This window comes from Eurosta solidaginis, chromosome 2 (assembly GCF_040869045.1).
Source record: "Eurosta solidaginis isolate ZX-2024a chromosome 2, ASM4086904v1, whole genome shotgun sequence".
Taxonomy (NCBI): domain Eukaryota; kingdom Metazoa; phylum Arthropoda; class Insecta; order Diptera; family Tephritidae; genus Eurosta; species Eurosta solidaginis.
In genome coordinates this window covers 308,995,799-309,021,845 of record NC_090320.1, presented here as the reverse complement: position 1 = coordinate 309,021,845, position 26,047 = coordinate 308,995,799, and the positions used below count along the sequence as shown (strand labels likewise).

General features: G+C 37.0%; 2 protein-coding genes across 2 annotated transcripts in view; one reads left to right on the top strand and one right to left on the bottom strand.

Annotated features, from left to right (window-relative positions):
• The window catches only part of Myo31DF (Unconventional myosin ID), a 90,587-nt gene that overhangs the window by 29,597 nt on the left and 34,943 nt on the right, over positions 1-26,047 (top strand). The window contains exons 5-7 of the mRNA XM_067769067.1: positions 14,037-14,262; positions 20,073-20,456; positions 20,517-20,596. Coding sequence (XP_067625168.1) covers positions 14,037-14,262; positions 20,073-20,456; positions 20,517-20,596 — 690 coding nt within the window. The remainder of the gene's footprint in view (positions 1-14,036; positions 14,263-20,072; positions 20,457-20,516; positions 20,597-26,047) is intronic.
• On the bottom strand, positions 14,695-15,731 carry LOC137241448 (uncharacterized). Its single transcript, XM_067769064.1, has 2 exons — positions 15,306-15,731; positions 14,695-15,247 (listed from the first exon to the last, which is right to left on the bottom strand). The coding sequence occupies exons 1-2, from the start codon at positions 15,711-15,713 to the stop codon at positions 14,732-14,734; spliced, it is 924 nt and encodes a 307-aa protein (XP_067625165.1). The 5' UTR covers positions 15,714-15,731; the 3' UTR covers positions 14,695-14,731.

The window sequence follows — 26,047 nt, the reverse complement described above, 5'->3', positions numbered from 1 at the left end:
GTTATCGCTGCTTCTTACAAAACGAGTGTGTAATGGAATAATTGAGATTTTGTTTACGTAAAATTAATACGTACATAGGTACTGATTTGTTAGTAAATTAAAAAAAAATTTTTTTCCACTCAGTGTCATTTTCATTCTATTTTATTTCAAAAACTGGAACCGTAACCGTTTAAAACGTTTCGTTTTGTGTAGCCGAAACCGAAACCGCTATTTTAATATGCAAAAGAACGAAATCAAAACCGTTTCAGGCGCCGGAACCGGTTACAAACCAAGACTCTTTTATTTTAATTTTTCATATCATTAGTATTATGATATTATTTAATTACTAAGGCCTACTTGCAGAACGGAAAGTTAACTTATTAAGCTAGAGTTATCCTGGTAAAAGGGGTCAACCTCATACATTTTTGACAAATTTTTTAAAATAACTAAGCGAAAAAAATAACTTGCCGTTCTACAAGTGGGCCTATGTGAAAATTTTAAATAATAACACTGGATCACAAATTCCAATTTTTTTTCTGCACCAGAGACGCCATTATGAAATCCCTATGTAAAATCACCCCCTGATTCCGAAAATCAAGGTTATTTTTAATTCTATGGTAAGGTTTTTGAGATATTTATGAATAACGGTTTTTTCCAAAAAAAAAAAAAACAAAAATTGGGTCCACTTAATAATATATATCTTAAGAACGAATTGAGCAATTCCAAAAAAGTTTAAAGCTTTTAAAAGCTAATAACTGTGCATACAACACTCTTTGCTAGACCCTGCAGATTCAAAGATAACGAACAATCATTACAAATTTTTTCAATTTTTTTTGTAAAAATGTAAAAGGTTTGTAATTTGCGAGGAAGGATCTCGAAAACTTTTTATTTTTTGCAGATTATTTTTTTCTCTCTAAGCTCTGTTTAATTACAAAAAAAAATAAGCTTTCAAGCAACAAAATCGATGTACTAATACAAAAGTTATGAACATTCAAGTAAATATATCCATTTAATACTTAAGTACCCTACTGGTACATATGTGTTAGTATTCGTATATCAGTTAGTTAGCTGGTAGATTTTCGAAGGGTTATTAGATACAACAAACTGTTAAAGCCTTCCGCGATTTACAACCAGATTGACTGAATTTTTGTATGTGTGCGTGTCGGGTATTTGACGCTTGCCCCGCGATTATCAAATAAAAAGCCATCAATCAACATTTGCATTGAAAAACCGTAGCGTTCGGACATGAATATGTCGTCATCGGTTGATGACTTTTTTTACTTGCAACTACAGCAGTTTTATTAAATAATAAAAAAATTAATAGAATTTTTATTAAATAATAATAAAAGCTTTACATTCCATAAAGCTGGTAAACATTGATAATTTTCAATAAATTTTAATATGAATTGCTTTTCTTCCGCGCACTTGTTCATTTTGAATGTCGACACAAACTAAATACAACACTGCGTTTTGTCAATCACACCCCGCGAATATCAAATAAGCTAGCGTCAAATAAAAAAATCAAAAATTTTTGATTTTCATCAACGTGTAGCCGACAACAAATACGTGTGTCACGAAGCCAACCCGACTGCACTAACACACACAAAATTCAGTAAATCTGGTTGTAAATCGCGGAAGGCTTTTTGTGTTTTTCTCAAACCCAGTACTCAAGCAAGAGCATATTTTTAAGGCAGGTAGTGTTTTCTTTGTAGAACTAGAGAACCTTTTTGTCTAGGTAGGCTTGAATTTTTACTTGATCTAAGTATAAATAATAGTACATGCCTTGTTCCTTCATAATATCTGCAAGGCTCGCCGGATACTGTTCAGTTTATAATTGTAGTTTATAACCAATCATCTACTTAAAAATATAATAAGAATAAAAGGGCGCGAGAGTTTGAGTGTACAAATGATCCAAATATGTTCTGTTTCATCTGCGGTCAATTTATCGTTAAAAGGATGCGACGTGTGTTTGCAAATCCTTTGAAAGTTACATACTATAAGTATTTTGGAATTGAGCCTAAAAACAATGTAAAATCATGGACACCGAACACTGTGTGCAGCACATGTCGAGTCGATTTGATTTTTTCGGAAACCGGAACAAAAAGGTGCGTTGTAAAAATTATGAATTTGCTCCCTTTTAATGCATAGCTGGCTAATTTCTGAAACTATCGATTTAGGCGACATATGAAATTTATTACACCAATGAAGTGGAGGGAACCAACTTGCCATTCAACCGACTGCTATATTTGTACTACAAAAGTACTTGGGGTTGGAAGTCAAGAAAAGTAACCTATGCGAGCGTATCTACAGTGTCATTGCCAGAACTAAATTCAACGGAAGCTACACTGCCAGAATCAAATTTAACTTTAGTTCCGGCTCCAGTTTCATTGTCAACAGCAGTATCTGATTACGCGACATCATGTTGTACTGGATTTAAAACAGAAAACGAAAGAAACTCTTTGTCACAAGCACAACTCAATGATTGGATAAGGGATTTAGAATTGTCAAAGGAAAAGGCCGAACTACACGCCTCTCGTATGCAACAATTTAAATTTGTTTCATCCGATGTTAACGTAACATATTATAGAACTCGTCACGAACAATTTTCCAAGTACTATACGAAGGAGGACAGTGTTTGTTACTGCAAAGACATTGCTGGTCTATTCAAACAGTTTGGTGAACCATATGATTCAAAAGGGTGAGAGATCGTTCATAGACGGCAATAAATTAAGTTTAAAGGCCGTATTATTGCATATTGGCAATCAAAATCCATCTATCCCGATCGGGCATGCAGTAAATATGAAGGAAACGTATGAGATAATGCAAAAATTGCTCAAATTAATCAAATACGAAGAACATGATTGGAAAATATGTGCCGATCTTAAAGTCGTTGGAATACTATGTGGTTTACAAAGTGGATACACAAAATACTGTTGCTTTCTATGCAAATGGAAAGCAGAGCTCGTCAAGACCACTACATCGTAAAGGATTTGCCAGAACGAATCGAGTTTCAAGTTGGGTGGATAACATAAAATACTCCCTACTTATAAATAAGGAAAAAATGATTCTACCTCCGCTCCACATCAAGCTCGGCCTTATCAAACACTTTGTAAAAGCTTTGAACAAAGAAGGCGAAGCTCTTCATCATTTGAGGATAATCTTTCCAGAGATTTCAGAAGCAAAACTAAAGGAAGGGATTTTTGTGGGGCCGCAAATAAGGAAAATGATGACCATCAACCAATTTAAGCAAACACAAAAGTCCTAAGGATAGTGAACGACTTAATCAAAAACTATGCGGAAATCTGCAATATCTGTACAAACATCGACAGTAACATCCAATATGGCATCCCAACTGGAATCGCAGGAGACACGCATAACATCAAAGATTGAAACACAATAAACGTATATTTCAGAAATGTCGACACAGATTACATCTAAGATGGAAACACAACTAGAAGAACAGAAAACATATATGGCCGAGCAGTTGAAATTACAGCAGGCTCGCATATCCTCGCAGCTGTCAGAACAGGAAGTAAGGGTATCATCAAAACTGGAAGCGCAGGATGCAAAAATCGGTCAATTTCAGGCAGAAGTAGATGATTTAAAAGGACGAGTGCAGGAGTTGCAGCTAAATCGCCCAGCAGTTTCAGCGAGCAATACAAAGGTAAAAATACTATCCTTTGACGGTTCTGTTCCTTTCCAGGTCTTTAAGCTGCAGTTTGAGAAGACAGCAGCAGTGAACAACTGGAATGCCGAAGATAAAGTTGCTGCTCTATTCGTAGCATTGAAGGGGCCAGCAGCCGAAATCCTACAAACGATTCCCGAAGGAGAGCGGAATAACTATGAAGCGTTGATGGCTGCTGTAGAACGGCGTTACGGAAGCGAACACAGGAAACAAATCGACCAAATATAATTGCAAAACCGCTACTAAATCTGGACGCACCAGTGAAATACACTGAAAGGGTAAAGATTCAGAGCTTTATAAATGGCATACGGGACGTCGGAACGAAGCGAGCCACATACGCGAACCCAAAGCAAACATTTGTTGAAACGGTATCCCATGCATTGACTCAGGAAACGGCGTCACTATTGAGTAAACTAGCATACAAAACTCATTGCGTGGAATTAGACACGCCAGAGTGGGTAGACACAATTTTGGAAGCACTGAAGGGATCACAACAGAAAATGTCGGAGTTATGAAATGTTTCAAGCGCGGCAACCCAAGTCACATTGCACGTCAACGCAGCACTGGTCCTAATAGTTCCAAGCAGATGAGCAAGAACGAGTCAAATGTAAATATCGAGAACTTGACCCAGCTATGGAATGTCGTGTGATACCTATCTCGCAAATTGGAAGGAAATCGAGCAGTCTTACCGTCAAAGGAAAAGTGGATGGCAAGGAGCGTGTACTGACTCTAGATACGGGCGATATCATTCCGTCATCCGATCTGATTTAGTAAACAGGAGAGTAAAGCTATCACCTAGAACAAGATTGCGTACGGTCACTGGCAAGTACAACCAAGTCCAGGGAGAAGTGGCATGTGAAGTCTTAATTGGAATGGTCACGATTCTACACAAATTTGTTGTGGCAGAGATTGTTGATGAAGTCATATTGGGACTGGACTTCTTAGTTGACCATGGCATCAGGATCGACATGCAAAGAAGGATTATGTGTTATAAGATTAAGAATGTGCCACTTAACTTCAGTTTAGAGAAAGGGTTTAGCAGTAAGCGAGTGCTGGTGGAGGTGAGTCGACAAAGACCATCAATGCAAAAGGCAGTAGATTGGGCAAAGCTTGATGGAACGAATGGGCCAAACAAAGCAAAATCAAAGGCACCTGCGAGAAAAACACTGGCGTTGGCAAACCCAAATGGACGCACTAAAACGAAGGAAAGGATTTCCCAGAAAGAATGCAAGGATGGTTTGAATACAGCGCGCACTACTGTTTTGAAAAACGATACTGTCAAAACGATACTGATTATGCAAAGGAATGTAGCTGGGAAGGACCGTACAAAGTTGTGAAAAGGATCAGTGATTCATCTACCGCATACAAACAATTGGGAAACCACGAAATAGAAGGTTGGTTCATTTGGAGAGAATAGCAGCGGTTGGATCGAGATATTTGTCTGATAGCGGCGACCCAACATAGATGAAGGGCAGTGTGACGAATATCAGCATCACTTTTACTAAATAATCACGCAACAACAAAAACCTGAAGCAGCCACTCTTATGTACGTGTAAACATTAAAGTTGGCAACACTTATGTAGAAGGCGACGAAGAGCTATCTCACGCACACAGATGTAGTCATAAGCCGAAGTAGTTACTCACACATATACACGCATATGGCTACAAACTTTAAATATACATGTACTTATATAGCTAGTAACCAGTGTTGGCTTTTTGGTGCTTTTAGAGCCAGATCTACCCCTTTTTATTTTCGTTTAGCTCCAAAAATTCCGGTTTAGCTCCTAGCTCTTTTTTTGGCCCTTTTTAAAATGTTGCCCCTTTTTGGCTCCAAATCTATTTCGACAATATGTACTGTGAAATTTGTAATGTGTTTTGTGTGTGTAGAAGCTTTATTTTATTTGTTTCGTTATGTATGATGTTGCAACTCGTTACTCAACTGATAACAAAAACATTAAATGAAAACCCTTTCCAAGAGTTTGTCGGTTTGTGCTTACATTTCTTTTGCTGCCAATAAGTAATGCTGAAATTGAGAGAACGTTTTCAAACATGAGTTTAATTAAAAGCAAACACAGAAACAAAATGAATTTAGTTATGTTGACTTCGCTTCTGACAATAAAAAGTGGTCTTAAACGGCTGAATAAATGCTGTCATGACTTTGAAATAAACAACGATCTCTTAAAATTAATGAACAGAAAAAATATTTATGAATTTAGCAATAACAATAATTCATCTTCTGAGGACGAAATCATAGATTTTGAAGTCTAATGCCGTTCATATATATCTCGTCCCAACATAAATATCGCACGAAACCTTACCGCCAAATGGCAAAACAAAGGTTAAAAAATTAAACGTATTTTTATTGTTAAAAATATAAAACGAACTATAAAAACAGTATTATTTATGTACCTGTATTGTACCATTTTTTCATCGCCAAATATATTGGAAAAAGCGGTGGATGCTACAGTTCTCGAATTTTATTTGCGTTCTATATATATATTTTTTTTTTTTTCTTAATTTTTATAGAAAGTCTAAAGCAATTCTGTTTTAAAAGGAAAGATGGTTATACAATTTTAGCATTATATCTTTATAAATGCCGGAAATATCCCGTTAAGTATTGAATTATCACAGAATTATATTTCGTTTTGAAACAATATTAATTTTTTAAAAGAGTATTAGTCGCGGTCAGAAGACGTAGTGTGTTGAATTTAATTACAATACTGTAACGAATTTACTGAATTCCGCTTATTTGCAACCTTCTGCTAACGTTCGAATTACTAAACTGTTGAATAAATAACTCCACTATTCAATAATGCAAAATGGCCTTTATTAAAGTACTTCACAATAACACTACTATTGCTCGTCAGATAGCGTCTTAAATCAAACTGATTGTCGTGCCTCTACTGTTGCTGCCTTTTATACTCTGTGATTTCTCGTTCGCATACTTCTAGGCGCTTCCATTTCTAGAATTTACTAGTTGGTTATCAGCTATAAAATTACCACGTTTATAGCTTCTCATATGCGCGTGTATATGTGAGCGCAATTATAATTGCATACTTTTGGGAGCATCTCAGATAAGATATCTGCATGTATTTGTGCGTCTTTTCTCCGCTGCGTGTACGAACATATGTGTAGACATAATGATTGATTTATTGATGTGCATGCAACTCACTGCTTAGCATCGGCTTAGAGATGATAGCATCCCTTAGTGTTGCTAATATTCGGCACACTGCCCTCCACCTAAGTCTGATCGTCCCGATCAGACAAATCTGCCGATCTAAATGCTCCCAGCCTTTCCAAAAGAACCACTTTCATTATACTCAGCTGAGAAGAGCTCACAGAGTATACTAACTTTGTTCGCATAACGGTAATCCGTAACGGCATAAACTAATCGAGATAGATATAAACTTCTATATATCTGGGCGAAGAAAGAAATTCATTTAGCCATGTCCGTCTGTCCGTCCGTCCGTAAACACGACAACTTGAGTTAGTTTTGAGGTATCTTGATAGAATTTGGTATGTAGGTTCCTGGGCGCTCATCTCAGATCATTAAAATGAACGAAATCGGACACAACCACGCCCACTTTTTCGATATCGAAACTTTCGAAAAACAGAAAAAGTGCGATAATTCATTACCAAAGATGGATAAAGCGATGAAACTTGGTTGGTGCGTTGACCTTATGCCGCAAAATAGAAAACTAGTAAAATTTTGGACGAATGCCCAACTTCTTACACATTTCTTGGAACACAGCTGATTCAAAATTCCTGCCTTGGTCAGAATGTAACTCCATTGGTACACCATACCTTACAACCCAATCGTTTGTAACCACTTCTGCTACTGTTTCCGCTTCTTGGTTTGGGATTGGGTATACCTCTGGCCATTTACTGAAATAATCCATAACCACCATTACGTATTTGTTTCTGCGGTTGCTAGTAGGAAATGGACCTGCGACATCCATTGCGATCGTTTCAAATGGTGCACCTGAAATATACTGCTTCATCTGGCCATGACTTCGTGTTTTGGGCCCTTTCGTCTGTTGCAAACCTCGCAGTTGGCAATCCACTCGGTGACCGACTGATGGCAACCAACCCAATAGAATCTCTGCTTAATTTTCTCGAGCGTCTTCGTGTTTTGGGCCCTTTCGCTCTGTTGCAAACCTCGCAGTTGGCAATCCACTCGGTGACCGACTGATGGCAACCAACCCAATAGAATCTCTGCTTAATTTTCTAGAGCGTCTTCGTGATTCCAAGATGACCTCCACTTGGACCCTTATGCAGCTCGCTGAGCACGTCAGGAATCCTCTTTCTGGGAACAACTATCAGTTTCTTCTTGCATTGACCATCCTGACTCTCCCATACTCGATGCAAGCAACCGGATATCAATTCTAAACTGTTCCACTGTGCCCAATATGCCTTCGCAATGGGACTATCTGCTGATATCTCCTCTCTGCTTGGTCTTTCATTTCTTTCGAGCCCTTGTTCCTTCTTCCATTCAAAAGCTTTATTTTTATACTCAGCTGAGCAGAGCTCACAGAGTATATTAACTTTGTTCGCATAACGGTAATACGTAACGGCATAAACTAATCGAGATAGATATAGACTTCTATATATCAAAATGATCTGGGCGAAAAATGAAATTTATTTCGATGACGCCGCTGTCGCTCATTTCTTGTATAATTTTACTCACAACGTCCCGCTTCGCCAGTGGAGCACTGCGTGGAGCTTGACAGATCGGCCTCACATCTCCAATTTGATGTTTCACAACGTTGGTGCGGCCTGGTTTAGGAGCAGTTGCTTTGCCTTACTATGATAATCTTCCTCTAGTCCCTCCGTCCATGCCCTGATGTCATTTGAAAGATCAGTATTACTAGATGAAACGTGTTCCTGAAGCTTTTCACAGTTAATAACTACTTCAGCCTCTCGGCATCTTCCCAAAATAGCTTCTTTGGTTAGTTTGAGTGGTGACTTGAACTCATTGAGTACTCTTACCGGAATACGGCCATCTTGTTTTGTTATAGCCAGGGTTTTTCCTACAAGCACAGTCGGTGTTGATTTGTTTGCTGCCTCGACAACACACAATTTGTTTGTCCCACAATCTCCATCAACCTTTGCCCAGATGACTGCGTCGGATTTTGGTGGTATTTGCTGACTCTCTTCCACTAGCACTCGTTTACTGCTGTAGCCTCTCTCGTAGCCGAAATTAAGTGGCACATCCATGTTTTTATATCGCATCGTCTAGCTTTGCATATCGATCTTGATGCCTTGGTCGATTAAGAAGTCCACTCCAATTATGATTTCATCAGCAATCTCTGCCACTATAAAATTGTGTAGTACCGTGACGTTCCCAATTGCTACTTCACATGCTACTTCTCCAATTACCTGTGTGTCCTCTTACGTGGCTGTACGTAATCTTGCTCCAAGCAATGGTCTTATCTTCTTGTGGACTAAATCTGTTCGAATGATGGAATGGGACGCACCCGTATCTACAGTCAGTAAACGTTCCTTTCCATCCACATGTCCTCCGACAGTAAGTTTGCTTGACCTTCTTCCAATTTGCGAGATAGAGATTATGGGGCATTCAATTGAGGGAGCCAGTTGTCGCCCCTTGCGGCTGACTAGCTTTAGTTTAACGATTGAGTGGATTTTGAGTTTTGCTCATCTCCTTCAGCTCTGCGTTTACGGTCACCCACATTGCTGGAACTGTTAGGATTGGTACTGCAATAACGTGCAACGTGCCCTAGTTTTCCACATTTAAAGCATTTGACGGCACCATCGTTTTTCTGCTGCGTTCCTTTTAATGCTTCCAAAATTGTGTCTACCCAGTCTGGCCTTTCCACTTCCACGCGATGAGCTTTGTATGTGGGCTGACTCAAAAGTGACGCTGTTTCCTGAGTCAGCGCATGGGATACCGTTTCTGCGAATGTGGGTTTTGGGTTCCTTTTAATGCTTCCAAAATTGTGTCTACCCAGTCTGGCCTTTCCACTTCCACGCGATGAGCTTTGTATGTGGGCTGACTCAAAAGTGACGCTGTTTCCTGAGTCAGTGCATGGGATACCGTTTCTGCGAATGTGGGTTTTGGGTTTGCATATGTCGCTCGCTTCGTTTCTACGTCCCGTATGCCATTTATAAAACTCTGGATTTTTACCCTCTCGGTGTACTTCACGGGTGCGTCCGCATTTGCCAAATGAGCCAACCTTTCAACATCCGAAGCAAACTCTTGCAAAGTCTCATTAGCTTTTTGGTAACGGTTTTGCAATTCTATTTGAAATATCTGTTTCCTGGGTTCGCTTCCGTACCTTCGTTCTACAGCAGCCATCAATGCGTCACAACTGTTCCGTTCGTACTCTGGAATAGTCTGTGAGATTTCCGCGGCAGGCCCTTTCAATGCCACGAACAGAGCTGCAACTTTATCTTCAGCATTCCAGTTGTTCACTGCTGCGGTCTTCTCAAACTGTAGCTTAAAGACCTGAAAAGGAACAGAACCGTCAAAGGATGGTGTCTTTACCTTTGGATTACTCGCTGAAACTGTTGGGCGATTTATTTGCAACACCTGTATACGACCTCTCAAAGCTTCTATCTCGGCATCCATTTTGTCCTCGAGCTGTACAATTTTTGTATTCTGGGCTTCTAACTGCGAAGACATTTGTGCCACCTGCAATGATAAGCGCTCTTCTTGTGCTTCCATTTTGGATGTAATCTGTGTCGACATTTCTGAAATACGCGTTTCTTGTGCTTTCAACTGCTCAGCCAACTGAGATGTCATATATGTTTTCTGTTCTTCAAGTGGAGTTTCCATCTTAGATGTTATACGGTTCTCCTGGTATTCTAGTTGGGATGCCATATATGTCTTCTGTTCTTCCAGTTGAGATGACATTTGCGACGACATTGATGCTACTGTCGATGTTTGTGCAGATATTGCAACCAATATCATATTCAAGTCTGTGCTGGTAACTGTCTGCGATGTTTTTGTTGTTGTCTCGTCGACATCAATGTGAAAGACATACTCTTCCACGTTAATTCCCTCTAATTCCTTTGCCTTTCGTAGTCGTGCCTGAAGTTCGAGTTTATTGCCGGTTGTATTCAATCTATGGCTCTCCAACTCCTTCTTCAGTTGCTGTATCTTCAATTCACTCCACTTTGCCATGTCCAAGTTGTATTCGAAGTCTTCGCAATTTATTCAACAATTCCTCTTCTGACACCACGACGAATTTACTGAATTCCGCTTATTTGCAACCTTCTGCTAACGTTCGAATCACTAAAGTGTTGAATAAATAACTCCACTATTCAATAATGCATAAAGATGGGAAAGGGGTAAATACCCGGTAAATTGGTTGTATATGGTAAAAATGGGTAAATACCCAAATATTTGCCCAAAAGAAGGGTAAAAATAATCTTTTGGAAAATATGGGAAACAACCACACAAATTTAATCCAAAATGTACACAATTTGTGCTATATTGGTATCCATTACGCTATCGGTTCAATTAGTTTTAATCTGTAATCAGCGTTTTTCAAAAATATTTAACAATAATGCATGTCGTTGCAAAAATTTAAGTTTACCCAGGAAATATTTTAAGTCAAAAAAGAGTCGGATAAAATATCTAAACTGGAGCTTTTACAGTCGGTATGAGCTCATTTGGGAGGCCGAAGCCAATGTATTTCCCTTCTTGCAATGGTCGTCCTCTATAAGCCTCAATAAGAGTCCGACATGAGCCTTAAAACGCTTTTAAACAGCTCATATTATAATCTACTGGAACTCTGTGGCGCCATTTTTAACTCTAATAAACTCTGATTATCTGACACTTATATAGCCTATTTATTGGGCATTGCCATCGCTTATTGGAGGCATATATAGCTCGACACACCAGGACAGAGAGTGGCAGTTTTTCGGTCACATTAAAAATATTGAGAAGCATTCGTCGATGCTTATACAAAAAAAGAATGGCAAGGGTAACAATTATGTACAAACGTAATTCATTTTGTATTAAAATGAAAAATTGTCGTAAAAAAGTATCAATATTTGTTCCAAACTCGCTTTGACGAACATAAATATTTGATGAAAGACAATTTTTGCATGATAGATTAAGAGCTTTTAGCCCTTAAATAAATGGCAAAAATTAAATTTTCTTTAACCCTCCTACGCGTTTCGACGTTTTTCTGATTCCTACATTGCCCTCTTATCTTCGACTCGTTTCGGATTCTTAAATTATGAGCGTCGTGAGCATGTTTGAGAGGTAGCTCTAGCCCTATAAACATTCTTAAAGCGCTTACAGTTCTGGGGTTCAATATAGGTCCGAAATACGTTAAAAATATCAGCCTCAAAAGTGCTATCACCTAAGAGTCTTTTAAGACTCCAATTTGATGAAATTATGAGCAAACGAAAAACATTAAAAACAGTAAACTAGGCAGCTCCGGAATAAAAATTCTAAATAACTAATTAATTCAACTAATACTTATTTCACATCTATCTTATCCTCATGGGAGCTTTATCACAACAATTTTCTCCCCTATGTTTTCCACTTCGGATATGTGTAAAAAATTCTTCCTAAAAGCCCTGAAGTAGTGTCATTAAAGAACTCAAAATTAGCAGTATATGAGGCCAATAAGGATCATATATGATATCGGAAGGAGAACTGTATAAATAAGACTTATGTTAGAGGCTCATAAATGAGTTCATAACGAGTGCAAACGATCCAAAGTTTGAACTCTTTTCGGACTAATTGTTATCTCCGAGTGTTTGCTGGGTTGTTTGTTTAAAATCAAAACGAAATTTTTTTAATTTCAAATGACGTATAAATTTAATTGCTGGATTGTAATTCCAAGCAGCCTCGATTCAAATGTTTTTTAAATACCCAAAAAAAAGATTCAAAAAAGCAATATTCCGGGTATTTTCCTGGTATTTACCCATAAAAATGGTAAATACCCGGTACAATCCCAACTCTAATAATGCAAAATGGCCTTTATTAAAGTACTTCACAATAACACTACTATTGCTCGCCAGATAGCGTCTTAAATGATTGTCGTGCCTCTACTGTTGCTGCCTTTATACACTGTGATTTCTCGTTCGCATACTTCTAGGCGCTTCCATTTCTACAATTTACTAGTTGGTTATCAGCTATAAAATTACTACGTTTATAGCTTCTCATATGCGCGTGTATATGTGAGCACAATTATAATTGCATACTTTTGGGAGCATCTCAGACAAGATATCTGCATGTGTTTGTGCATCTCTTCCCCGCTGCGTGAATGTATATATGTGTAGACATAATGATTGATTTATTGATGTGCATTCAAGTCACTGCTTAGCATCGGCTTAGAGATGATAGTATCCCTTAGTGTTGCAAATATTCGTCACAATACATTTCTTTAAACGAAAGTTATTGCAGAAAAACCTGTGATGATGATCCCTCGGACAAATAAGCTGACGTATAGACCGATGAATGGATGAGCAATGCTAACATACACTTTTTTTCGATTGAGACTACCGATTTTTTCGGTTGACTTATGTAGGATATAAAATAATTTAAAAAAATTTTTTAAGTTAAACGGTTTTATTGAAAACAATACTTATATGAAGTAATAATAATACTAAAAGCTAGAAAATAATTAGGTAGGTCCTAGGTACTAGTCAACACAATCCTCATCAATCTACGGCGTGGACCAGACAATTAAATAAAAGCGTTGGACGCGTCAAATTTCTATTGATAGTCATATATAAGACCAACTGAACCTTAATAAGGATTTACTATACCTCACATTTTTAGAAATTTAACGCGCCCAACGCCTTTTTTAATTGTCTGATCCACGCCCTAATTAATTATTTTCTAGCTTTTAGTATTATTATTACTTCATGTAAGTATTGTTTTCAATAAAACCGTGTAACTTCAAAAATTTTTTTTAATTATTTTATTTTCAAGTGTTTAGTCTTTATTTAGTTGCCTATTATTTCTATTTAGTTCATTTAGTGACTCATTATTACAAGGACCCTTTCCTGACAATTTGTTACAATCTAAGTTCTCAATACATAATCCTTCCAAAGACTTTATTCGACTCTGCGCCACGTATGCCTGTCCCTCCTCGAACTCCAAAATATTTTGATGGCACTTCTACCGAACTGTACGTAATATTTGTTCCAAATATGAGCCAAATCGGACATCATAGGTCGCTTTCTATTCTTGTATGTACCACCGATCAAGTCGATAGTGGCTACTGAAAAAATCGGAATATTTTCTCGTTGAGTGCTTCTCTGGATTCGCCCATGTATATATTTAGTATAGATATCTTTACAACTGTTATTATGATTATACATATATATTATAAAATGAAAAAAATTGTGCTTCCTGAATTAACATATACCATTTACAACATTACAGCTTTTACGAGGTGCTAGCGATACGGAGTTACATCATTTTGATCTTTGTAAAGATCCAAGTCTTTACCATTACATGAACCAGGGCAGTATGGATATACTTTCTGAAAAAATAGACTACAAGAGCACAAATAACGCGTTTAAAACACTTGGATTTTCTACTGAGGAAGTGCATACTATTTGGCGCATTGTTGCCGCTATTTTACATTTGGGCAATATTGAATTCCAATGTATGTATAATTTATACGTAATAGTTTAGAATACCAATAAATAACCAAATGTAATTTTTTCGGTGCCATGTCATAATCCCAAGTGGCATATTCCCAAGTAAAAAAATTGGGATTATGACACTCCCTATGCAGTGTCATAATCCCAAGTCTTTTACTTTTTTTTACTTGGGATTATGACACTCCTTATGCAATTGGGATTATGACATCTTTAACTAAAAAATCGCACCAAACAAGACTAGGTTTACATGGTTTTTATTAGCAGTTTTATTTTCAAGTTTTTGGTCAAATATAACAAAAATAACTATATTAATTAATTATTTTGAGAAATACAAATAAACAAAAGAATTTCAGAAATTTCCTTATAAAAATAAAAGGAACTAAATTCAAGAAAGTAAACCCTTTATATAAAGAATTGTTTAGATGTTTCAACAACTTGCCTACAAAACGGGCATAAAATTAAAGTATGGTTTTATTTGTGACTCTCGGCCATCCTTTCAAAGCACGGGCCGCATATTTTGCCATGTCTACACGGTTTTATAATAGTATCTTTTTTATTAGTAAAGCATACTTCACAAAGAATGTCCTTAGCTACAGTTGCGACCTCGTCCTCAGATTCATTTTCTTTCTCTTCTTCGTCGTTGCATATGGGAAGTTCCAAATTTTCGTCAAGAAACCCATTCCATTTATTTTTGACGGTTTTTAAAAACATATTTACATAAATTTTTTTGGAGTTTAGCTTTTGCCATAGTATATCTATTACATTATGGCTATTTCTAGACTTCTTTCTCGGTCTATCGAACACGTTCAAAGCACCATCTAATACTTGTTTCAGCTCTGTATATTTTTGTAGCTCGTCATCTCTAATAAATTTGATATATTCCCAAACACTACCATGTTTGGACATTTTTGTCGACAAATAGCTGTTGTGACCTTCATGGGTCGTACGCACATTTTCTCCAAACAATGACAGCTGCCCAGGAGTTATCTAAAAGAAATTTCGTATATTACTTTTCATGTAGGTACATAAAGTTATAAAGATTTACCTTTCCAAGCCACTGCCTTTCATAATACTCCAGTATTCTGTCAAAAACATTGCCATTGTCATACTGAAAGGCTTCATTGTTTAGTGCTTCCTGCTTACATAAAATAAACCCATCCAAAATGTTGTCCGGATCAAGAAGAGGTAGGGACATTAATTTATTGAGAACCGTTTTGGCATCCCTGCTTTTGCTGAGAATTTTGCTCAACTCTTCGAAATTGATTGCTCGTCTTCGCACTGCTTGCTTGAAATGAAACCAGCAACCCTTTAGCTTAGCATCAGGGAATATTTTTTTAATACCATTTCGGAGTCCCAGCTCAAAATCGGTCATGAAACTTGTGGGTTCCAGACGTAACAGGTTACTGTTGATAAATCCAAATAAATGCTCGTACGCTTTTTGGTTTTTTGTCATTAACACATGTATTATAGGAAATACCTAAAACGGTGAAAGTTGAGTTTTTGCGTAATCACTTATGGTGAGGTGTCTTAAAGCCATAGGACATAAAGTTAATGGCGTCAAGTCCCATCTCATTGAGACATAAGGGCATATGCTATAAAGTCTCAATATAATGGGACATAACGCCATAAGTTTTTTTTTTCGAAATGAGACATAAAGCAATATTTTTGTTAATGATTGCATGTCACGCTATTTCATTAAAAATTTTGCCTCTGTCAAGAGATATTTGCGAAAGAAGTTGAGCATTTTCATGTGTTTGTTGTAATGCTGTTGTACGCAGAAGGGTGTACTACGCAGAAGGACATCACCATGGCGGTAGCCACGGTTATACCACACACCCGGACTTGGCACGGCGTAGCCCAGGGTTATTTTTTATAAGCGCGGCCGAAGGCCGCCAACGCAGAAAGGTGTTCTCCGCAAAAATGGTTTTTATGTCCCATTCGACTAAAATTTATATGAGACTTAAGACCATTTTGAAATTATGGCTTTATGTCCGTTAGGATTTTCCCCAAAAATATGATATGAAAGCAATTTTCTGATTATTTCAAGATGCAGCTAATACTTAGATGGTTTTCGTGTCCGATGTATATAATAAGCAGTTGCTTATATCCACACCGTGGAACAACCGCGAAGGTAGCGTTTATTAAATAACTAACAGACCGGTCAGACTTTGTTCTGCTCTAAATTTGGTCTATCTGCATACATTTTAATAAGCTTTTTCTGGGATACATTCCCCGAAAAAAGGATCGTAAATACTAATATAGGCAAATTTATATACCAAATTTCAGGCAAATTGAATAGGACGTATGTAAATAGGTATGTGGGTATTATTAATTCATGTCTTTATTTCGGCTTCGCATGCATATTCATTAGATTTGCCAGGTTGATGCGACTAAATTGAATATCACAATGAAAATTACTTTAAAGCTTTCAGCAACAGCTTTCATTTAATATTCTAGGGGTATCCGGGTCCAGGTTGTGGCCTATATCTCGAGACCCTAGTCACCCAGGTGTATAAAGGTTACTCTGTACTTAAGCACACATCAACAGCTTTAATTTGATACCCATAATGTAAAACCACATCCTAGTGTTACCCTTGTCCACGTTTTGGCCTACATTTCGAGACCATAGTCACCAATAGGTATGAAAACTTCCCTGTACTAAAGCTCTCATCAACAGCTTTCATTTGTTATCCATATTCTATAAACACATTCTAGGAGCACCCGCGTCCACGTTTTGGCCTATATCTCGAGACCCTAGTCACCCAGGGGTATAAAGATTACTCTGTACTAAAGCACACATCAACAGCTTCAATTTGATACCGATAATGTAAAAACACATCCCAGTGTTAGCCTGATCCACGTTTTGGCTTATAGCTCGAGACCCTAGTCACAAATACATAGGTATGAAAATGATCATGTACTAAAGCACTCATAAACAACTTTCATTTGTTATCCATGTTGTATTACCACTTTCTAGGGGTACCCGGGTCCCCGTTTTGGCCTCAATCTCGAGACCCTAGTCACCAATAAGTATGAAAACTACCCTGTACTAAAGCACTCATCAACAGCTTTCATTTGTTATCCATATTCTGTATACACATTCTAGGGGTACCCGCGTCCACGTTTTGGCCTATATCTCGAGACCCTAGTCACCCACAGGTACCCCGTATCAAAGTACACATAAACAGCTTCCATTTGATACCTATTTGGATAAACATATCCCAGAATTACCCAAGTCCACGTTTTGATTTCAAGACCCTAGCCAGAATGGGATAAAAAGTATCCTATATCTGTCTCCTGGTTCTAAGCTGCCCCTCCACTAATTTTAGCTAAATCTGTTCATCCGTTCTTGAGTTATAAATAGTGTAACTAACACCACTTTCTATTATATATACATCACATTAGAAACTTCAAAAATAACAGCATTTCTCCACTATTTAATGGATGTAATTATACATATAAACCTTCCTCTTCAATCACTCTATCTACTAAAAAAAAGCGCATCAAAATCCGTTGCGTAGTTTTAAAGGTTTGAGCATTCAAAGGCCATAGGTACAGAAAAAGCGACTTTGTTTTATACTACGTAGTGATAGTGATACATGCAAAAATACCAAAAAATAAAATTTTTGTTTAAGAATTTTAAGGAAATGTTCAATATTTTTAACGAAAGAGTATTTTTCGAGAGATGTATGCATTCTTAACCATTTATTATTATTTATGTATGTACAAACATATATATGTCAAGCTGATATGAAAACACAAACATACCTACATATAAACCTGAAGTTAAATAACGCAGCGAATGCTATGTGTATATACGTATTTGTCGCATCATGTCTTACTCTAAAGTAATTTGCTCGCACAGTTGACACGGAACAATAACACACACGAATTTTTTGGTAAAAATGTTACTTTTGTTTAAACAATTTGGCTGATATAAGAAAGGAATCAAGTATCTTTCTTGATGCAGAACGAAGGTAAATATTTCAAAGTTTTACTGAAAAGTAGAATTTTTCAAATTCATTTCCGTTTATGAGTTATAGCTGTGTAAACAAAAATTTTATGACTTTTTACTACATTTTGGCAATTTGCCACGCCCCTATATTTAATGGATGTTATTATACATATAAACCTTCCTCTTCAATCACTCTATCTACTAAAAAAAGCGCATCAAAATCCGTTGCGTAGTTTTAAAGGTTTGAACATTCAAAGGGCCATAGGGACAGAAAAAGCGACTTTGTTTTATACTACGTAGTGATAGTGATACATGCAAAAATACCAAAAAATAAAACTTTTGTTTAAGAATTTTAAGGAAATGTTCAATATTTTTAACGAAAGAGTATTTTTCGAGAGATGTATGCATTCTTAACCATTTATTATTATTTGTGTATGAACAAACATATGTATGTCAAGCTGATATGAAAACACAAACATACCTATAAACCTACGGCCGAAGTTAAATAACGCAGCGAATGCTATGTGTATATACGTATGTGTCGCATCATGTCTTACTCTAAAGTAATTTGCTCGCACAGTTGACACCGAACAATAACACACACGAATTTTTTGGTAAAAATGTTACTTTTGTTTAAACAATTTGGCTGATACAAGAAAGGAATCAAGTATCTTTTTTAATGCAGAACGAAGGTAAATATTTCAAAGTTTTACTGAAAAGTAGAATTTTTCAAATTCATTTCCGTTTATGAGTTATAGCTGTGTAAACAAAAATTTTATGACTTTTTACTACATTTTGGCAATTTGCCACGCCCCTATAATATATACTTTTAAATTATATTAACTGTACCATCTCACGTAGCTAAGCTTTCAAATGCAAAAAACCGTTTTAAAATCGGATCATTCTGTGTGAAGTTATGTGCATACAAGGCATTTAGATAGATAGATGATGCTCGGTGAAATGCTTTTGAATGAGATCGCCCATAGGCGCTGAGTAAAAAACGGTGTACGCAAAATCAAGTTCAGTCACCGTAGTTTGATAAAACTTTTGTTTCTCAACACTTTTACACATCCCGAATTCCTTTATATTGTTTGTGTCTTCAATCAGCGATATAAACTCCTGTCGAGTTTGTGGTACAGGTGGCATTGCCTTCGCTTTAATGCGAAAAAGACTCCTTTTAACACTTGCATAGGTTATGTCATTAGAGGAATCGACATCCCTTCCCACTTCTTCATTGTAAATATTTCTAAGCCGGTTGTTATCTAAAGTCGGCTGGGAAGCGCTGCTCTTTAGATTCGACAACACTTGAAATTTTTTTGCTAGGGCTTCTTGATTACAATCATGGTCATGGACGGTTTTTCGCATTATGCAATCATTCGTTAATTGGTCAATATCCAAAGAGGCATGACATCCCTTTTGGTAACACTGGTAACGTTTGTAGTTATTTTTTTTAGTTTTCCACGTCGTTTTATAGGTATAAATTTGTTTCCCACACTCGATATAAATAAGCTTACTATTTTTTCGCACACCCGAGATATATACATATTTTATGGCGTCCATTTCGTTCACACTAAATTTTTCAACTGATTCAGAACTTTCATTCCCTTCAAAGTAAAATATTTACATTCCTAACTGTAAAGACCGGTTCTTGTTTACAACTTTAAAATAATAGCTTGGGATTATGACTTTTTTTCTACTTGGGATTATGACACCGCATGAGGAGTGTCATAATCCCAAGTAAAAAAAAAAGTAAAAAACTTGGGATTATGACACTGCATGGGGAGTGTCATAATCCCAATTTTTTTACTTGGGAATATGCCACTTGGGATTATGACATGTCACCAATTTTTTCAGCAGCAATCGAAGACGATTTGGTAATAACAAACAAAGCGCATTTGCAATCAGCAGCTAAGTTATTACAAGTGGCGGAAAATGAACTTTCCAACTCGCTGACCACCCGTGTTATCGCTGCTGGTGGCAATGTTATGCAAAAAGAGCATAACGCTCAGCAAGCTGAGTATGGCAAGGATGCTTTGGCCAAAGCAATTTATGATCGTCTATTTTCCTGGGTCATAACACGAATAAACCGTGCAATCTTGTTTCGCGGTTCTAAGGTACAAGCGCGCTACAACTCTGTGATTGGTGTTTTGGACATTTATGGGTTTGAAATTTTCGACAGAAATAATTTTGAACAGTTTTGTATCAATTATTGCAATGAAAAATTACAGCAGCTTTTTATCGGTAGGTGTTGTATATATGTAGATTCATAAATCATTCGCGCTTACGTTTTTTCTTTAACAGAACTGGTGCTTAAACAGGAGCAAGAGGAATATCAAAGAGAAGGCATACAATGGACTAAAATCGACTACTTCAATAATAAGGTAATATAAACATCGTCGCAACTACACCCTAAGTTTGAAACGGGGTTTTAATCCGAATTTTTGTAAAGTGAAGTATTTTCTAATATCCCTGTCAATTTTAGGAAAAATATTTGGATTCCTTGGGCGCCGCCCTGGTAGGAAAGTATCATGCTCGCCTACCATGCCAAGGACCCTAGGTTCAACTCCGTCGTCAAAAATACTTAAAACATTTGCTTAAGTGGGGTCTCTTCATTAGATACGCCATTAAACTGAGCCCTGCGATTTGGTTTTTCGTCTATTTTACAGCTCCTATTTGAAATATGAATCGATCCAAATATTTAGAATTTACGGTATGCCTCGAAAACTATCGTGAAAATAATATTGAATTTGGTCCTAATAACGTTAATAATATTTCGTACAAAACACTTGGAACTTTTTCTGAACAAACTTACATTCCAGCACATCTAGTTTATTTTTAATCTGCCCTTAAAAGTTAACCTGTTAAACAAGGTTTCCCTTGACCACGTTACAGAATCCTGAGGATCTTAGGTTCTAGCGCCTAAGGTGATATTGGTCATAATAACATTAATAATATTTCGTAAAAAATACTCGGAACTTCTACCGTTTCTCCTTCCACCAATGTTTCGAACAGGTGGAGAGTTGAGGCGTAGGTAAGTATGAAATGTTAAGCTTTGTACAGCAAGAAATATACATATTTAAGGACACCAGAGCTGTCACTCTTCCAGGACATATCAAGGCATGAGTGGACAGCCCTAGTAATGGCATGATTGGTGGAGCAAGGAGCCGGGCTTCTTAGAGGTCAGGTAAAAGAAATGTTCATGCTGGCAAAGATTTACGCAGAAATCAACATAGTCCAGTAAATCAAAGCACATCGGCTAGGCTGGCCATGTGATGCGAATGAAATATGATGTTCCGGCCAAAAAGGTGTTCTTATCAGAACCCGTCTACAGAAGCAAAGGAAAGGTGGAGGCAATTGGCATTCCTTTGGTAATACCAACTGACCCATCTAGCCAAACGAAGAAGCGACTGGCGTGACTTGTTATACGGCTAGAACATTTTAAATGGTTGCCAATTAAGTAAGCAAGTTCCAACCTTCAAAACTTCGTTGGGCTTAAATGCTAGAAAATCTCCCAAGGCTTTATATACCTGAATTCCAAGGAACCATCGTATTTCGTCATATAAATGCCACCTTCTGGTATGGCTGCAACCCTACCATTCATTATAAATAAATAAATAAATGTAAGGCGCGATAACCTCCGAAGAGATCTAAGGCCGAGCTTCTCTTCCAATTTGCGTCTGCTCCTCTTCATTTTTCCTACAAATTGGCCGGACGGGACCTTCATGTTTTATGCCGATTCCGAACGGCATCTGCAAGGCAGATGAGTTTTCACTGACAGCTTTTCATGGCAGAAATACACCCGGACCGCTTGCCAAACACTGCCGAGGGGCGAAAAATTTTCTTCTAATTTAAAAACCTTATTCCTAAAATTTTGATGTTGCTTTGCCCGGGGTGCGAACCCAGGACATACGGTGTGGTAGGCGGAGCACGCTACCATCACACCACGGTGGCCACCATTCATTATAACTCTTGCCAAACTAGAGCGAATCCATGCCGCTAGGCCTAAAATGGCGAATCGGACTGTTGACAACTTTGAGCATAATGCATACATATTTGATCCAATAACTTGAATAAAAATGGTGTTCTATACGTGATCGTTAAACGATGCGGGTCCAGATAATAGCTATGGCTCCTTTCTCGATATCGAACATTTCGAAAAATGGGACAATGCATTAACAAATACTGGCAAGGTGATGAAACTTGACGAGCGGATTAATTGAAACGCTTCTGGTATTTGCCAAGAGAACGGAGTTATTTTATAACATAGGTCATCGTTTTTGATAGGGGTCTTCGGTTTGGTCGTTAAATAAACTTCTAGTAACATTACGGACTCATTCAGTCTATGTGAGGTCCTCGTGGACCGGCCAGTTCAATCTTACATAAGCTAGTATTACTTGGCAATTTTCACCATATTTCATTCAACCCCTATTGGGTGGGGCGAAGCACTGCTACTACAACAATAACTAACCAGTCTGCCAAAAATGAGCAAAAACGGCCGAGACAAACGCAAGTAAGAAGAAAACTTTAACTTGTTCAGGGGTGCCAAAAGGGCTCTAACTTCGAAAAAAAGTTGAATTTAGAAAAAATATCGACTCGTTATTGTTTTATTTATTTACTAGCAGACCCGGCAGACATTTTTCTGCCCTAACTGTGGTCTATCTGCATAAGTTTTAAGAATTTTTTACCTCTTTTTCTCCCTCCCTTTTTTCTTGTCCTTTTATTCACTCCTTTCTCTGCCTTTCTCTTTCTATGCGTCTCTTTCTCCGTCTTTTCCGTCATTCCTTTTCCGCTCTATTCCCATCTTACTCTATCTCTTTCTCCGTCACTCTCTTCGCTCTAGTTCTTATTCTTCTCCATCCCTTATTCCCAGTCCCAGTTCCAGTTACAGTCCTAGCCCAAATATCCCAGTCGGTCCCTGGGATATTTCCCGGAAAAAATCGTCACCATGAATAGAGTTTGTTTGATTTCATTAGCCTCTGGTCCACTTCCCGGAAAAAGAGTCTCGTAAATACTAATCTAGGCAAGGAGCTACCTACAGTATTTTGCAAAGCAAAAGCAACAAATTAATTTCAAATATATAATTGTCTGTATTTTTCATACTAGTATACTTAAAGAAACAGTTATTTAAAATTATGCGGTAAATTAATTACAAAACATTTCCTAACATAAAGCAGTTACAAGTAAGCACAACAACAAAAAATAGTAATTTGCTTAGTATGGAGTATTGGAGGGTATCGATATTTATTTATTTACTCATCTTGAAATTGTTACATTTCTTACAGACTAATGACATATATAAAGACTTAACCACTAATTTAGTATTTGGTTAAGTAACAATTTAAAAGTATTTTCGATATATCGATAGGGTATATATCGCGATATATATCGAATTTTTTTTATAATGAAAAGCGCTTACTCAATTTAAAAGTAATATCAGGTATATATCAGACATTTATGTAATTACAATGTGTACATGTATATATATATATGTAATATTGTCTTCGAAACGATCATAAAACACATGCTGCAAAGTTGTCCGCGATGATAGCTTATACAGCGAAACGAGGGTATATACAAAGTTATAACGCCCTATGGCATCCACTATGACAAAAGGTCGAACGTCTGGGGTGACTAAACCTTAGTAGGGTGCTGTCAAAAGCCTTTTTACGTGATGATGGATCTTAATATGTTTTTTTCATATAAAAATCGATCTTATTTGGCGAGCTATGTGAATCTAAATTTGCAGTTGTATGCGATAGTTTAAGATGGTGAAACAAATTGGACGTATTACCACTAGTTTTATAACATATTTTGCATTAGTGGCATATTGCAAAAGTATTACTGATTTTGTCAAAATGGATCAAAATGATTGACTTTGTACTTCGTAGCTTTTTGGCAACACAATTTTTTTCTCCAACATAATGATGTTTTCTGTTGCGTGTATATCTACATATACGAATACATGTATATATGTGTATATACATAATTCGGAAAAAATAACGTACCTTTCACATTGAACTTTTGTAAGAATTTTTCAATATTCAGAGACACCAACTTGTTAAGTATTCATCTAAAATAAACACAAATCTGACATAATGTATGTAATTTTATTTATTCATATTTTATTTGTCTTACCAAAATTTTAGACGCTGGTTATTCTACCGCTAGAGAAAGGAATAAGAAATGGGAATACAGTACTCGATATTTAGAAAAAAACATCTATAATCGCACTGTGAACCTAGTACTCGATGTATCGATATTTATATCGATACTTTTGCAGGTCTAGTATGGAGGTGTGCAAAACTAGAGCAACAAACCATGACTTTGAAAATTTGCCTCTCGTTTTGAGTAGGTAAGTGGTACTGCAACCTGAGTAAGTGATCGAGTTTCAAGTAGTCACTCAACGTTGATGCTTCATAACGGCGAGTAACGGTTTCTTGCCACATGTGCCTTATTTGAGAACATTTCGTTTTAATAGCCCGATGATGGTCTCAAGGGGATTCACGGCTATATGCCTGTTGATTCCTAGAAGATAATTTATTTTTTTTTACTTTGCTAAGTTTTCAAATGCAAAAAACTGTTGGAAAATCGGAGCATTCTGTGTGAAGTGATAAGATTTATAGAAGATAGATAGATATAGATATAGATGTGAATGAAAGAAGAGGTTAACCAAGAAAAACTTCCACCACTGAAAAGTTTCGATACACTTCAGAAAAGTTTACACACTTTCTGTAGTGCTTATAACCAGGGCACGCTTATAAACGGGGATCATATAAGCGATAGATACATACGGTATATCTGAAGTGGCTGCTTTACCACCTTACAATTGGGGACAAATATGAATATCCAAGATTGTTTTCCTTTATTTGGCATACATTTTCTGGGGTTTTCCCGAAAATGTACTGACATGCACTGATTTTTCAGGGCTAAAAACGGCGAAAGTACAGAATTTAGGGAAAAAATGAGGCAACCCTTAACCTATTTTTCAATTTTTTATATCATAAGTTTAAGGTACAAATAAAAAATAACTCACACGTGCTGGACTATAAGTATGTTATATCTACGTTAATTTCAAAATTAATCACAATATTACGGAGTATGTATGATCTGTACGAAGTGCGTTTTATTAAACGGTTTTATTTAGCTTGACTTGACAGGCCGGCTGCACGGTCGTTGTGAACGAATTTTGTAATTGAAATTTAAGTAACTTCCCGATAAGCCACAAACTTGAAAATTGGAATATAGTTCAGAACCCGATGACAATGCAATAATAAGAAAAAAACTCCGATAGGTGGCGCATGGATCGAAATATTTCAAAAAATCGTATTTGTGGGCCGATTTGGTTCATAATTGGAACACATAATACATACACAAATAGAAAGCGACTCATAAAAAAAATCGCCGCTAGGTGGCGAAGGATCGAGATATTCAAAAAAATCGAATTTGTCGTCCCATTTGGCTCATATTTGGAACACATAATATATACAAGAATAGAAAACGATCTATGAAAAAATCCCCGCTAGGTGGCGGAAGGTCGAGATATTCAAAAAAATCGTATTTGTGGACCGATTTGGTCCATATTTGCAACACCTAATACATACATGAATAGAAAACGACCTATGATGTCCGATTTGGCTTCGTATTTGGAACAAATATTACATATAGTCCGGTAGAAGTGAATCAAAATATTTTGGAGTTCGAGGAGGGACAAGCATACGTGGCGCAGAGTCGAGTATTGAGGACTTAGATTGTAAGAAATTGTCAGGAAAGAGTCCTTGTAGTAATGAGTCACTAAATGAACTAAATAGAATGAGAAATAATAGGCAATTAAA

What these genes read in the sequence shown, in the direction of transcription:
- LOC137241448 (XM_067769064.1), bottom strand. Translation starts at nt 15,713, where the DNA reads ATGACAAAAAACCAAAAAGCGTACGAGCATTTATTTGGATTTATCAAC. An exon ending in AAAGGCAGTGGCTTGGAAAG is followed by an intron (nt 15,248 to 15,305) that starts GTAAATCTTTAT and finishes AATTTCTTTTAG; the next exon opens with ATAACTCCTGGGCAGCTGTC.